General features: G+C 48.9%; 1 protein-coding gene across 10 annotated transcripts in view; it reads left to right on the top strand.

Annotated features, from left to right (window-relative positions):
• SHANK3 (SH3 and multiple ankyrin repeat domains 3) overlaps window positions 1-16,485 on the top strand; it is a 772,487-nt gene that overhangs the window by 358,555 nt on the left and 397,447 nt on the right. For all 10 annotated transcript variants that reach the window (XM_073329053.1, XM_073329054.1, XM_073329055.1 and 7 more), the window contains one exon: window positions 12,978-13,317. In XM_073329053.1, coding sequence (XP_073185154.1) covers window positions 12,978-13,317 — 340 coding nt within the window. The remainder of the gene's footprint in view (window positions 1-12,977; window positions 13,318-16,485) is intronic.

Raw genomic sequence — 16,485 nt, 5'->3', positions numbered from 1 at the left:
CCACAACCAGCTAACAGGGTTTAAAGGAACTAAACCATATCTGCACTGACTTAAAAACGTGCTAGCTGACACAGTGTGGAAAACACCTTTTCTCCTAGGGGTTGTCTACCCCGGGGTTTAATCCACAGCTTTTTGCTGTGCGTTGGGTAAGTGCAGGGTTCAAGCATCGGTAATAGCATGCACACAGATGGTGTGCCCTCTGTCAATGTGCCTCGTTGTGTACATATGGAACAGTGTATTCTAAACTGAGGGCACAGTGTTCTCTAAGGACAGCACATATTCCTTTGCTTCGATGTTAAGCAGTGTGCATGCTGGGCCTTTTCCCGCTCTGCATTGTGGGAGACATGGCAGAAGCCAGGTGCATTCACATTTTTTTTTAAATCCCACGATTCATCTATTTCCACCCTGAGCTTCCTTTCTGGGCGGGCTAGTGCCATTTCCAACTTGTGCTTGGCCAGCGTGGACCCACCAATGCTCCGTGCCTTTATGTTGACAACCTTGAATACACAAAGCTGCTTGGGCAGTATTTCAGCTGTCAAAACAGAATGAATTTGGCTTGGGGGTCTTTGCCTGCTGCTCCACTAGGCAGATGATGTGGTGGCAGCAGCAGGAGGGTCTTCAGCAGTAGTGGAACCAGGATGTGGAAGAGAAAGAACAGGAATACACTGAGCAACTGGTGTAAAGGACCCATTCCTGGAGCAACTTCACAGCACGCAGCACCATGTTTGGGCTTGGGAAGCCAGTGTGGAGTGGTGGGAAAGAATTGTTCTGCAGACTTGGGGTAAACAGCTGTGGTGAGAGAATTTCAGGATGATGAAGGCAACCTTCCTGGAGTTATGTGCTGAACAGACCGGGGAGCTGCAGCAGCAGTGTACCAACATGCAGTGCCCCATACGCATGGATAAGCACGTCAGTATTGCTGTCTGGGAGCTGGCCAGCCCCAAATACTGCCCGTCCGTAGCACACCAATTCGGCATGGGAAGATCAGGTGTTGGGGCCGTCATGCAGGTGTGTGATGCCATGGACAAGGTATTGTTGAACCGAGTTAGAAAGCTCGGTAGTGTTCAGGAGGTTTGACAGCTTTGCTCTCCTGGAATTCACAAAATGTAGTGGGGTGATGGATGGAACCCATGTGCTTGTTCCCCACCACCACCCCCATCAGGGCACAGAACTCATAAATAGAAAGGGGTATTTCTCCAGGGTGCTTCAAGGGCTTGTTGACCACTGTGGCTGGGTGGTCTGGAAGGGGCCATCATGCTATGATCTTCCAGCTCTCTTTATATTGATGGAGAAAGGACTCTTTATCCCAAGGATCGTGATGGAAATTAATGATGTGGCCATTGCTCTGGTTATCCTGGGGGAGGCTGGGGTTCAGAGGCTTGCTCAGCCTGGGCACTGTTGTCAGGGACGCCTGCTCTTATGTTGAGTCTCAGACCTGAAATTGTGCAGCTCTACATCCCACGAAGGGGTGGGGGCTGGAAGTTTTTTGTGCGTTCAGTGTTGTGTATGGGCGGTTGATGTGAAACGTTGTGGCAGTCCCTATTGTACCTTGTGCCTTTGCCTACATGTGTTTGTAAAACCTTATGAATTAGTGCAAACTTAAGTATTTTCGGTGTAAAATGAACGGCCATGTCCTCATGAATGAAATTGTAAAGGTTTTTATTATTAAACAATCTATTAATTAACAAACATAAATGAATCTGCAACTGAAACAACTGCTTTTAATTATGAAACAATGTGTTAAAAACTAATCTATTATCTAGCTACAAAAAAATCCCTTTTAATTAAACCAGCTGTGAAACAAAACAGCAAAGCGCAACAGTGCAGTGCAGGGAACAACGGAAGAGGTGGGGAGGCATAAAGTCACAGGCGGTATACATCTTGGCTCTGCTTCTTTTGGTTTGTGGGGCTTCTGATGTGAAGTGTCGATGCTCAAAGGTACCAGGAGCAATCGAGGTCTCAAAAGAGCTGGGGTCCAGGTGCTACTGCTCTCAGCTGGGCTCTGGGAGGGGACTGGCTTGTGGGAGCAGTGCTGCAGGGGTACAGCAGGGTGGAGTAGCTTTTGTGCCCAGTAACCTGTATTGTCCAGGGGCTGCATAACATGGCTGGGTGTTGGCTTACAGTACTGCATTGCCTGCTGCCCCGATAGTGACGTGCTACAATAGGGCATCTTGGGTTTGTATTGCCTCCAGGATCTGCGTCTCCCTTTCTTTTGGGCATGGTAATTCTTTCCTTGGCAACTGCTATGCATCCTTTGCCACTGCCATGATTTCCCTTGAAAGTGCCTTGCCAGATCCCCAGTCTGCCCTCAGATATTTCCACCACCGTGTCACGTTTTTTGTTTTCCTTTGGGACTGTGTCATGATGTCTCTGAGAGTTTCCCATTTTCTCCCCCTCAGATTTGTCCGCCATTCCCCCATTGATAAGGGTCCTGTGCTTGAGGGTCTGGCCAGTGCAGGTGCCACAAATGTGGGTATATTTAACAAAAATGGCAAGCAGGTATTGTTCATATTCTAGGGAGGCCGTGATGGCATTTTTTACATGCATTTCCAGCTTTACCACCCTGAGATTTTTTCCCAGTTGTGGGTGAGCCTCTGAGATGGTGAATGGTGTGTGGGTTTTTTACCTGTGCGGTATATGCTGTTTGGCTTGGCCATGGTGCCGTGGAGGCCAGGGGGTGGGGAGGGATGGGTTGGGATTTGTATTCCCCAGTCTGTGGATGGTGTTGGGAATTGAGTTCCCCATCTGGCTTTGCAGTTGTGTTGAGCCTTGGAGGTGCTTACATGGTGTTGGGGGCATTAGCCAGGTGAACCTGTGAGAGAGCTGGATAGTAATCCCCTTTACATCCCTTTTAATTTGACCTGACCTGGATAACGTTACACTGAGGCAGGTGACGGGGCAGACAGTGGTCTTATTCATAAGGGCAGACCAGGGAGAGACGCTGTGACATTATCCACCAGGATGCCCCCCACCCACCCCTAAGGAGTGCAGTAAAATGGCATCACTCAGGCTATACCAGGAAATAATCCCTCATAATTTCTGAACAAAAGTTAGACATTTTTTCCGTCTTAGATTTTGTTTGTATCACACCTGCAGACATGGAAAAAGTGCAGAGCACAATAGCTAGGGTCTGCGCTGATTGCCTGAAGCATTCGCTGTTACCAGCTTTTCTCTAGGTAAGCCTGTGAAAAGCCAGTAAGAGCGTTGCTACCACCAGAGCAAAGCCATTGTACTGTAAGAATGCACACAGGGCATGTATCCCTCGGCAGGGAGCTGTGCTCATTGCACTTTTACTGGGGGGCAGTGTCCATTTCTACCTCATATGTCAAGTGAGACTGCTAGCCAAACTGTCTTTCCTGTAATCTCTGTCTCACCAAACGTTTACGTTTCACACCAAAGCACGTTTTCGCTGTTAAAATCTGCCATAGGGTGGTGGTGGTACAGGTTGCAGCTGTGCATGCCGCCCATTGCCCTTTTGAGATGGTGAACTAGGTTGGGTGGGTGGGGGGTATTCTCCAAGTGCTTGCTCATGTCGATTCCATTCTAGGTGTGCGTGCGCCCACGTGCACAGTTGTCAGAGATTTTTGCCTTAGTGGTATCCGTAGGGTCGGCTGTGGCGCCCTCTGGAGAGCCGCACTCCTGCATCGGTATATCAGGCACTGCCAGCCCTACACCCTTTCAGTTCCTTCATACCGCCCGGGACAGCTGGTTGGAGCACTTTCCCTTTGCCTCCCAAGTGGATAACGGTTTTCTCTCTAACTCTCATAGTTGTTAGCTTTGTACATAGTTTGTTTACAGTAGTTAGTCAGTAAGTTGGTGTTAAGTAGTGTTAGTTAGTGGGGGACTTAACCCCGGGACGGAGCATGTCCCGGTCCTCAGGTTTAAGCCTTGTTCTGCCTGCAATAGGCCCATGCCCATTAGCAACCCCTATAGCAGCTGCCGGTACCATGCATGGCATTGGACCCAGCTAAGGCTCCCCAAGGGGGGTAAGCTAGCCATGAGACCTCCCCAGCGGGCAGTCGAACACCATTGATCCCTGGAGCGGAGGCAGCGTTCCCTGTCTCCACAGCCTAGGTCTCCCGTTAGATGACCTACGTTGCTGGCATCGCACTCGTGGTCACGATCAACTCAGTGCGGATTGCCTATGGGGAGACGTCGGTCACTGTATATCTGGCACTGATCGTCCTCTTGCCAGCCAACCCCTCAGCGTAGATCTCTGTCGGTGCATTGTTCCCCTCAACTATGGAACCGGTCACCGGTGCAGCACTGATCACCCTGCTTCTGGCACTGATCCCTGAAAAGACAGTCCTCCTATTCAAGGCATCACTCCACCATGGTTACGGTCAGCTGTCAGATACAAGCTCGGACGGCCCCACTCTGGTCACCAGAAGGGGATTCATCTGGGTTGGAATGGGACTTCAGCCCCTCACCACAACAGCAGCGGCCCTTGTGGGCACCCGAGGACTCCTCTGCTCCCACAGTGATGACCTGGCAGCAGGGCCAGTGGCCTGTATGGTGGCCATATTGGAACGGGTGGGGCATGCCGGTTAAGCCAATGCCCTTCTGGCACCACTGCTCCCTTGCTGCCTCAGAGAAGCAGCCCCCAGGCTGATGGCACCGTGCTCGGGGTGTGGAGCTGAATCTGACACTGGGGTGAAGGAGCGGATGCCCGCTCCAAAAGAACCTTCCTCCACAAGGGAACGAGGCAGTGGCAGGGCCCTCTCACGCCAACCCGCCTGAGGGCTTGAAGGAACACCAAGCCTTACTCAGAACGACAGCTGAGAATTTGGGCCTGGAGGTGGAGGAAATGGCAGTTTTCTGACCCTTTTTTCCACGTGCTTTCGGTGGCAGCCCCCTCACGAGTTGCGCTGCCCATGCACAACAGGGGTCTAAAAATAGCCAAAGCCCTCTGGCAAACCCCCCTCCTCTATCCCACCCACCTCCACTTGGGCCCAGAAGAAGTATTTTGCCCCTGCTAAGGGGTCTGAATAACTTTATACCCATCTGTCCCGAGGGTTGCTCGTCATAGCTGCTGCCAATGAGAGAGACAGACTAGGGCAAGCAAGTTCCACCTCCAAAAATAAAGATGCCAAGAGGCTGGACCTTTTTGGGAGGAAAGTCTATTCATTGGCCATCTTTCTGTTTAAGTGGCGAACCACCAGGCTTTATTGGGGAGGTATAACTTTAATCTGTGGGACTCCCTCCAGAAATTCAAAGATGCTCTGCCCCAAGACTTGGCCCAAGAGTTCACTGCCTTCGTAGAGGAGGGTACAGCAGTGGCCAGGAGCTCCCTCCAGATGGCCAGGGATGCGGCCAATTTAGCAGCCAGGGTGGTCGCCTCGGCTGTGGTTATAAGGCACGGTTCCTGACTTCAAACCATGAGCCTGTCCCAGGAGATGCCATCCTCCATCTAAGACCTCCCATTTGATGGGAGCAGACTCTTCTCTGAGCAGACAGATGCGAGACTGCATGGGCTCAAGGACACTAAAGCCACCTGCCACTCACTGGGCCTGCATACGCCGCAAACGGCCAGGAAGCAGTGGAGGCTGCCCCCACCTCATAGGCCTTGCCCTCCTCAGCAGGGCTCCGCTCGGAGAAGGGACAGAGACACAGGTTTTAGTCATCGCTGTCCCTCTACCTCCCGTTCACTACTCAGTCTGGCCTGGTGAAACACCACGGGGGCCAGAAGCACTCAATTTGAGGGCGCACTCAGGAGTGATGCCCTAGTCAGTTTCCTGGATTCACCTTACTCTTTCCTCAACCACCTACACCACTACCATTCAGCCTGGTCACGAATGACGTCGGATTGCTGGGTGCTTGGCATTGTATCTCTGGGCTGTATCCTGCAATTCTCTACCACCCCTCTGTCCCACCCCCCTTCCCCATCCCTCTTCAGGGACCCTTCTCACAAACAACTCCTCGCTCAGGAAGTGGAAAGCCTCCTACAGCTGGGAGAGGTGGAGGAGGTCCTTCGAGAAATGAGGGGGAAAGGGTTCTACTCCCATTATTTCCTAATTCCAAAAGTGAAAGGGAGCCTAAGACCCATCCTGGGTCTGCGATGCCTCAACAAATATCTCAAAAAGTTAGTTTCGCATGGTCTCACAAGCCTCCATCATTCTTGTTAGAGGGCTTTCCCTTCACCCTCTCCCCTGGTTCTTGTCACACAGACAGAAAGCAGAAGACCAGAAGTCCGAAGTGTAGACAATGTGATGTTTGTTGGAGTTAGTTTCCAGCAAATGTGTTCCATAACTCTGACCCTGCAGAGCCTTGTTTCCCCGTGTCCCCCCCTGCCCCTCTGGAGGCATAATTATACTTGAAATGCATGCTCAAAGTCCCACTCCTTACAACTTAGGGTCATGTTCCATTTTGGGTCTAGGGTCTTCATCCCATCCCTTTTGTACCCCATGGGAGGGGTAAGGAGTGAGGTTGTGCTCAGTCAGGGAGGGGCATTTCTTTGGTCTTTTAGTGTTTTATACCTTTCCACCAAGCCCTTTGCCCCTCCTGACTGGTTGCTTGATTTTGCCTTGAGATAGGGGTTGAGGCAATCTTTGTGTGCTCTGTGTAACACTTCAACTGCTCTTATCTATTCCCATTGTACTAACAAATAAGAACATAAGAATGGCCGTACTGGGTCAGACCAAAGGTCCATCCAGCCCAGTATCCTGTCTGCCGACAGTGACCAGTGCCAGGTGCCCCAGAGGGAGTGAACCTAACAGGTAATAATCTAGTGATCTCTCTCCTGCCATCCATCTCCACCCTCTGACAAACAGAGGCTAGGGACACCATTCCTTCCCCATCCTGGCTAATAGCCATTAATGGACTTAACCTCCATGAATTTATCCAGTTCTCTTTTAAACCCTGTTATAGTCCTAGCCTTCACAATCTCCTCAGGCAAGGAGTTCCACACGTTGAATGTGCGCTGAGTGAAGAAGAACTTCCTTTTATTTTTTTTTTATTATTATATGCCCTTGTTGCCAAGAAGGCCAATGGCATTTAGGGATGTTTAAGTAGGGGCATAGCGAGCAGATCGAGGAACGTGATCGTCCCCCTCTATTCGACATTGGTGAGGCCTCATCTGGAGTACTGTGTCCAGTTTTGGGCCCCACACTACAAGAAGGATGTGGATAAATTGGAGAGAGTCCAGCGAAGGGCAACAAAAATGATTAGGGGTCTGGAACACATGACTTATGAGGAGAGGCTGAGGGAACTGGGATTGTTTAGTCTGCGGAAGAGAAGAATGAGGGGGGATTTGATAGCTGCTTTCAACTACCTGAGAGGTGGTTCCAGAGAGGATGGTTCTAGACTATTCTCAGTGGTGGAAGAGGACAGGACAAGGAGTAATGGTCTCAAGTTGCAGTGGGGGAGGTTTAGGTTGGATATTAGGAAAAACTTTTTCATTCTATGATTTGTTTTAAACCTGCTGCCCATTAATTTCATTTGGTGGCCTCTAGTTCTTATATTATGGGAACAAGTAAATAACTTTCCCTTATTCACTTTCTCCACACCACTCATGATTTTATAGACCTCTATCATAGAATCATAGAATATCAGGGTTGGAAGGGACCTCAGGAGGTCATCTAGTCCAACCCCCTGCTCAAAGCAGGACCAACCCCAACTAAATCATCCCAGCCAGGGCTTTGTCAAGCCTGACCTTAAAAACCTCAAAGGAAGGAGATTCCACCACCTCCCTAGGTAACACATTCCAGTGCTTCACCACCCTCCTAGTGAAAAAGTTTTTCCTAATATCCAACCTAAACCTCCCCCACTGCAACTTGAGACCATTACTCCTCATTCTGTCATCTGCTACCACTGAGAACAGTCTAGATCCATCCTCTCAAGTTGCAGTGGGGGAGGGTTAGATTGGATATTAGGAAAAACTTTTTCACTAAGAGGGTGGTGAAACACTGGAATGCGTTACCTAGGGAGGTGGTAGAATCTCCTTCCTTAGAGGTTTTTAAGGTCAGGCTTGACAAAGCCCTGGCTGGGATGATTTAACTGGGAATTGGTCCTGCTTTGAGCAGGGGGTTGGACTAGATGACCTTCTGGGGTCCCTTCCAACCCTGATATTCTATGATTCTATGATTCTTTGGAACCCCCTTTCAGGGAGTTGAAAGCAGCTACCAAATCCCCCCTCATTCTTCTCTTCCGCAGACTAAACAATCCCACTTCCCTCAGCCTCTCCTCATAAGTCATGTGCTCCAGCCCCCTAATCATTTTTGTTGCCCTCCGCTGGACGCTTTCCAATTTTTCCACATCCTTCTTGTAGTGTGGGGCCCAAAACTGGAGATGAGGCCTCACCAATTTCGAATAGAGGGGAACGATCATGTACCTTGATCTGCTGGCAATGCCCCTTCTTATACAGCCCAAAATGCTAATGGCCTTCTTGGCAACAAGGGCACACTGTTGACTCATATCCAGCTTCTCGTCTACTGTAACCCCTAGGTCCTTTTCTGTGGAACTGCTGCCGAGCCATTCAGTCCCTAGTCTGCAGCGATGCATGGGATTCTTCTGTCCTAAGTGCAGGACTCTGCACTTGTCTTTGTTGAACCTCATCAGATTTCTTTTGGCCCAATCCTCTAATTTGTCTCGGTCCCTCTGTATCCTATCCCTACCCTCCAGCGTATCTACCTCTCCTCCCAGTTTAGTGTCATCTGCAAACTTGCTGAGGGTGCAGTCCACGCCATCCTCCAGGTCATTAATGAAGATATTGAACAAAAGTTGCCCCAGGACTGACCTTTTGGGCACTCCGCTTGATACCGGCTGCCAACTAGACATGGAGCCATTGATCACTACCCTTTGAGCCCGACAATCTAGCCAGCTTTCTATCCACCTTATAGTCCATTCATCCAGCCCATACTTCTTTAACTTGCTGGCAAGAATACTGTGGGAGACCGTGTGAAAAGCTTTGCTAAAGTCAAGGAACAACACGTCCACTGCTTTCCCCTCACCCACAGAGCCAGTTATCTCGTCATAGAAGGCAATTAGATTAGTCAGGCATGACTTGCCCTTGGTGAATCCATGCTGACTGTTCCTGATCACTTTCCTCTCACTCTAAGTGCTTCAGAATTGATTCCTTGAGGACCTGCTTCATGATTTTTCCAGGGACTGAGGTGAGACTGACTGGCCTGTAGTTCCCTGGATCCTCCTCCTTCCTTTTAATCATATCCCCCCCTTGGTCTCCTCTTTTCTAAGCTGAAAAGTTCTAGCCTCTTTAATTTCCCCTCATATGGGACCCGTTCCAAACCCCAAATCATTTTAGTTGCTCTTTTCTGAACCTTTTCAAATGCTAGTATATCTTTTTTGAGATGAGGGGACCACATCTGTGCGCAGTATTCAAGATGTGGGCGTACCATGGATTTGTATAAGGGGAATAAGATATTCTCCATCTTATTCTCTATCCCTTTTTTAATGATTCCTAACATCCCGTTTGCTTTTTTGACTGCCGCTGCACACTGCGTGGACGTCTTCAGAGAACTATCCACGATGACTCCAAGATCTTTCTCCTGATTAGTTGTAGCTAAATTAGCCCCCATCATATTATATGTATAGTAGGGGTTATTTTTCCCAATGTGCATTACTTTACATTTATCCACATTAAATTTCATTTGCCATTTTGTTTCTCAATCACTTAGTTTTTTGAGATCTTTTTGAAGTTCTTCACAGTCTGCTTTGGTCTTAACTATCTTGAGCAGTTTAGTATCTTCTACAAACTTTGCCACCTCTCTGTTTACCCAAATCCATCTGACTAGGCAGAAGCAACATCACAGTGCCTTTGTCCTTTGTTTACACATATTGGTATAAGAGTATCAAAAAGTCAAACCCAAAATTCTATCCTAGGCTAACAAACAAACCTCTATACTAACAATTCCCTCCCTGGATCCTGGAGACTGGTACACTGCCTTGAACTTGAAGGACGAATATTTTCATATCTCCATCTTCCAAGGGCATAGACAGTTCTTCCGTTTTGTGGTGGGTCTGTGTCACTTCCAATTCATGGCGCTCCCCTTTGGACTCTCATTGGCCCCATGAGTGTTCATAAAATGCAAGGCGCTAGTGGCTGCTTATCTGAGGTGTCGAGATGTCCAGGTCTGTCTGTATCTCGAAGACTCTGTATCAGTGTTGGAGGGAGTTCCCTTTGTGGCTTCTTCCCCGTCACTGACCCTGCTCTCCAATGCTTTGGACCTGGGCTGGGGAGCCCACCTGGGCGAGGATAGCATACAAGGCCGCTGGTCGCGGGTCAATCGCTCCCTCCACATAAATGTCAGAGAGCTCAAAGCAGTTTGCTTGGCCTGCCAGGCTTTCCTGCCCCACCTGTTACGTGCCATCAACAGCATGAGCCTGGATACAGTTAGTACTCGGTGCCTTTGCACTCTTTGTTTTTGCCCAATGGAGCAGTCACTGTTTTGGAAAGGTGCTTGTGCAGGGTCTGAATGGACAGCATGGGCCGAGGGAGGAAGGGAGGGGAAGGGATCTTGACATGGAGAAGCTTCTAGCTCGCATCCGTCTACAATGGGGTGCGGCTGGGGTCACCCAGAACAGAAGATAGCACGGCAGTGTAGCTTACTAATAATAAATTAAAGCTTAAATAGTAAATTAGTAACAAAGTTACAGGAAAATTTATATGTTGATGGTCTCTCCATAGGATAAGCTGCCTCAGCCCTAGTCTGGGAATTGGGGTTGGTTGCTGCAGGGAGGGAATCAGGCTTGCCTTCCATGTCTCCTGCACAAAGGAGGTCTCCTGAGGTCTCTCCCAACCCTAATCTTCTAGGATTCTAAGGTCCCAAGTCCCGAAGGGATCCTGGCTTAAAGGGGAGATCTTTCCACTGGCCTTCTCAAGCTCATCCCCCCATGACTCTTGCTGACCATCCTTGGGGGAAGGCAGCCAGCAGGCGCCACAAGCTGCCAGGGTTCAATGGTCATGGAGTTTGCAAAATGTTGTCCAGCGCCTCAAAAAATGGACTGGTTACATGTCCGCTCGTCATCCCTCATTATTGTCATTCCTCATTTTAATGTAGGTGCTTCTGAGCTAGCTGTCTCCTTATCTAGCACTGTTCTGCATCCTGGGCATGGCCTAGCAATGTCCACAAAAATGTCTTCCAGTGCCTGGCCACAAGCTCTTCCTGCACCAGGGCTTCTCCCCAGATTGCAATGAGATCTGGGGTCTCAGCACAGGTCCATGCAGCAACTCCAGGCATTTTGTAGGGCTGCTGGAATACTTTTGAAGCTCTTGTGCTAAACTGGAATCCAGTAGTGAATGGACAAAATCTGGCAGTACCCCAGCTTATAAATGGGGTGATGGGACATCTGATCAGCTTGACTCGAGAGCAGAGGAGGGCCCACAGGGAAACAGGTCAGAAACCATCGCCCACAAAGCAGAGGGGGTCAGCTGTTCTAAGACCGTCAAAGGAGATTGCAGCACCGTTTCATGCACAGGAGTCATAGCCCAGACTGACTGGCTTTGCAGTTTAAAAGAGAACTCCAGAGCTTGTGATAAACGCAGTCAGTGCACTGTGATGGATTGCGTTGCGTGTAAACAAGCGGTTTCAAACTGGACTAAGTAAAAAGCTGCATATTTGATGATTTAACTGGGAATTGGCCCTGCTTTGAGCAGGGGGTTGGACTAGATGACCTTCTGGGGTCCCTTCCAACCCTGATATTCTATGATTCTATATTAAACCACCTGTGTAAACAAGCCCCTAGTGTAGACAAGGCCTCTGATGCTTCTGCTACCTCCACGTCCCTCTGTCCAGTCTCCACAGTATCCGTAACATTTTCTTTACGGAGGTAGAAGGTGGCTCTTTCAGTAGCTTCCTGGGTGTCATAAAGGCACACAGGAGGAGGTGGGGATGCTGGAGGGTTCGGGCAGCGCAGTGGTGAGGGAGTGGGGACAGAGGCGGGAATGGTGGACTCAGGCTGTGGAGACTGTTGGGTGACATGCTCAGTTAGTGGTGTGTTATGTAGGGAGTTGTTGGGATGTCAGACCTGTGCTTTGGACCTGAGGCAGCGATCCAGCCATTGAGGACTCCCAAGGCCCTTTGGGTTTCTGGGAGCTGCTGTGGGATGTTAGTGGGAATTCTAGCAGTCGGGCGATAGCCATTTGGTCAGAGTGCTAAGGCTTGCCAGCTGGAGGAGGGCTGTTTCGGACCTGTCCGGAGGGACTCTAAATTTGCTCATTCATGGGTTCATTCACCAAGTCTGGAGTTTCCTGGGGTGTTTGTGCAGTGGCCTGGGAAGAGCATCCATTGTTTTTATCAGTCAGCTCCCCACGCTTGAGGACAGGACTTCGGAATGAGGGAGCAAAGTGAGGGATGAGAGGAGGTGTAATTTCCAAATGTAAACCTTGCGGGTGGCAGCAGCTGCCCCGAGCCTGGGGCACAGGGAGCCTGGGGTCATGACAGGGCACTTAAGAGTCGGTGCGGCGAGAGTTGTGAAGGAATTGGAGGGAGAGTCCATTCTACACACCTCCCTATGAGTGGTCAGTTTTCCTCCTGGTGAAAGGCTAATAGGCGGATGCCTGGAGTGGTGTCAGAGCCAGGATTCTGGACTCGATGGACGAACCATGAGTCTGACCCAGTTTGGCAATTCCCACGTTCCCTCTATGTTCCCCTCTCCTTCCCTGCCTGGGGGGTTGCAGCAGGCCTTGCACCTTCACCGTCTTTCTAGCCAAACAGGACTGGGTGAGATTCACCTTCGTTCCATTATCCTGAACCCCAATTAACAGAAACATGGCATGATGGGTGACTTGTGTCTCCGGAAACTCACTGTGCTGCTTCTCAGCACTGGCTCTCAGCACCTGGTAACCCTAGGAGCAAGAGGCCAGCACTGGAAATAAGACCAGACTACGCATTTTCTCTTGGCAATCAACATCATTATTGGTAGAAATGAATATTTTCAGAGATGTTGAGCACTGCAAAGCTGCGTTTAGCTTCTTGCGCGGTTGGTAACTGATGGGACTCTCTTTGCTTGGTTTCTTGCAGTGCCTTTTAGAGAAACTCCCAGCTACACAAAGAGGAGACGGATCACTGGCGCAGGCGGCCTCTCCTCCCCCCGCATGCTGCAGCGTTCTGCCAGCGACAACAATTTGAAAGCCGAGAGCCACCCGTCCTACTCACCAGTGCCCTCGCTCCGCAGCCTGCCCCCACAGCTGCTGGCACAGATGCAGGAAGCTGCTGTTGGGGCGGGGGTGGGGGACAGTAGCCTGGCGAGCACGGGCAGCTCCCGGAGCACTCACAGCCGCTCCCCATCTCTGCAGCGCGTGCAGGAAGAGAAGGAGGCCGACATGCACACACTCAGGAGAAGCAGCCGAGGCAAGGCCAGGTAAGAGAGGGCGTGGGGATGAGGGAGATAGGTCGCTTGGTGCTCACCCGGCAGCCCACTGTGGTTCCTTGCTGAGTTTGTGAGCTCCTGTGCTGGAGTTGTGAGAGAACTGGAAGGGGCTGCTGGGTTTGTGTGCGTGGGTTGGTGCGATCTCAGCCTCAGCGAAGCTGATATTGGACCAGGCCTGCCTCCTTCAGTGGAGTTTGCTGTGACAGGTGGTGCTGGATGTAGCTGACCTGACATGTTGGTGTTCCTGGGAAGTCCCAGCTCTTGGAGCTAGTCAGGAACCCTGCTTTGTCTCTCCATGGTTGCGGGGAGCAGGGACACTGTTTGAGTGGGAACGGGCTGATCTGCGGAGTGTGAAGATACAGTGCAGTAACCTGATCTCTGAGGCTCTGCAACTTCCTAACCAAGCACCTCGGAGATTAGGAGCTGTCCTGGCTACCAAAGGGGCATGTGCCCAGAGTTCATGCAGCAGGGGTTCGTTTCCTTTTCTCTCCTCCCACCCCCAATCTATTTCCGTGCCTCAGGAAACCTGTGAGTACATCAGATGCCATAGTTGACTTTGTTGTTGCTATGAGAATGGAGCGTATTTTGAGGACGAAGACATCGAGGTGGCATATTGCAGACAATCGAACATCCACTATAGCCGAACTGACTTCCTGGCAGTACTCACTCACTCCTGCCTAGAAGTAGGTGCAGTTCCATTGTCCTGTAGAACCCAGCGCCATCTTTCACCCCCTCCACCATGCCAGTGTTTGGTACTGTTAGATACTGCCATCTTGCTGATGGAACAGTGGAGAGCTGGGTGAGGTTGGGCAATATCCAGGCAGACAACCACTGCTAGGGTCACATGGGAAAGCTGCCAGAATGCTGTTTCATTTAGATTTATTGAACTGAATGCATGGGAACAATATAACACACATTCTCTCCTATTATTTCCCAGTCACACACTGGTCTTTCAGGGAATGATCCTCAGGTCTGACACCAACTCCTCATTGGCTGGTACTTCTCTTTGTAAAGGTGGTGGTGTGGATCCTGGGAACAACAAACACATGAGCATCACCTGGGCACCAGGGAAAATGACTAAGGCTGTAATTAAGGACATAAGAACAGCCATACTGGGCCACACTGATGGTCCCTCTAGACCAGTATCCTATCTCCGATAGAGGCCAGGTGCTTCAGAGGGAATGAACAGAACAGGGCAATTTCAAGGGACCCATCCCATCATAAAGTCCCAGCTTCTGGTAGTTGGAGGCTTAAGGACACCTCAAGCATGGGGTTGAATCCTGGACCATATTGGCTAATAGCCGTTTATGTACCTGCCCTCCATGAACTTATCTTGTTCGTTTTTGAACCCAGTTATACTTTTGGCCTTCACAACATCCCCTGGCAATGAGTTCCACAGCTTGACAGTGCGTTGTGTGATGAAGTTCTTCTTTTTGTAAGTTTTAAACCTGCTGCTTATTGATTTCATTGGGTGACCCTAGTTCTTGTGTTATGTGAAGGGGTAAATAACACTTTCCTATTTGCTTTCTCCCCACCAGTCATGATTTTATAGACCTCTGTCATCTCCCCTCTTAGTTGTCTCATTCAGAAGCTGAACAGTCCCAGTCTTTTCAATCCATCCTTGTATGGAAGCTGTTCTGTACTCCTAATCGTATTTGTTGCTTTTCTCTGTCTGTACCTTTTCCAATTCTAATATAGCTCTTAAGATGGGGCAACGAGAACTGCACTCAGTATTCAATATGTGAGCATAGGATGGATTTATTTAGTGCCATTATAATATTTTCTGTTCTATTATTGAAGGACATAAATCCACACCATGTAGAGGTCAAGCACAGGAGTTTATTACGTATAGTGCTGACGGAGTGTCACCTTGCTTAGTAGGCTCAGAGACACTGTCAATCAATTGATTATAATGGAATATATGGATTTTCCATGGGCGGGGGAAAGTGACGGGGTAGGCAGTCCCACTTCCTCGGATAGGTCTAGCAGCAAGACATGATAGCACAGTAGCCAATGGTCAAAGGTTACATAATGTCTCTGCCCATGGTCTCAAGTTACCAAATTAACATTTAACATTTAATTAGTACTTTAATAAATGTATTCGTATATACCATATACCAGGTTAATACATCAGCAATGGATTTTAACCCTTCAATTATCTATCTCTTTCCTAATGGTTCCTAACATTCCTTTTTTTGACTGCCGCTGCAAACTGAACGGAAGTTTTCAGAGAACTATCCACAATGACTCTAATGTCTTTCTTGAGTGGTAACAGCTAATTTAGATCCCATTATTTTGTCTGTATAGTTATAATTATTTTTTCCAACATGCATTACTTTGCACTTATCAACATTGAATTTTATCTGCCATTTTGTTGCCCAGTCACTCGGTTTAGTGAGATCCCTTTGGAGCTCTTCGCAGTGTGATTTGGACATAATTATCTTGAGTAATTTTTTATCGCCTACAAATTTTGCTGTCTCACTGTTCATCCCCTTTTCCATATTATTTGTGAATATATTGAACAGCACATGTCCATGTACAGATACTTGGGGGACCCTGCTATTTATCTCTCTTCACTGTGAAAACTGACCATTGATTCCTACTCCTTGTTTCTTCTCTTTTAACCAGTTACTGATCCATGAGAGGACCTTCCCTCTTATCCCATGACAGCTTACTTTGCTGAATAGCTTTTGTCAAAGGCTTTCCAGAAGTCCCAGTACACTATATTGACTGGATCACCCTTGTCCAAACACTTGTTGCTACCCTCAAAGAAATCTAATAGATTGGTAGGCATGATTTCCCTTTACAAAAGATGTGTTGACTCTTGTCCAATAAATCATGTTCAACAGCGTGTCTGATAATTCTGTTCCTTACTATAGGTTTAACTAATTTGCCTGGTACTGAAGTTAGGCTTACTGGCCTGTAATTGCCAGGATCACCTCTGAAGTCTTTTTTAAAAATTGGCTTACCTTAGCTACCCTTCAGCCATCTGATACAAAGACTGATTTAAATGCTAGGTTATATACCACAATTAGCAGTTCTGCAATTTCATATTTGAGTTCCTTTAGGACTTTTGGATGAATACCTGTTGGTCCTGGTTTTGGCAGGATTTCTGGGGTGCAGCCTGGGACTGTGGGACCGCTGTGCCCTCTTAACTCT

This window comes from Lepidochelys kempii, chromosome 1 (assembly GCF_965140265.1).
Source record: "Lepidochelys kempii isolate rLepKem1 chromosome 1, rLepKem1.hap2, whole genome shotgun sequence".
Taxonomy (NCBI): Eukaryota; Metazoa; Chordata; order Testudines; family Cheloniidae; genus Lepidochelys; species Lepidochelys kempii.
The sequence above is the reverse complement of the archived record's forward strand: the minus strand, read 5'-3'. Positions and strand labels throughout refer to the sequence as shown.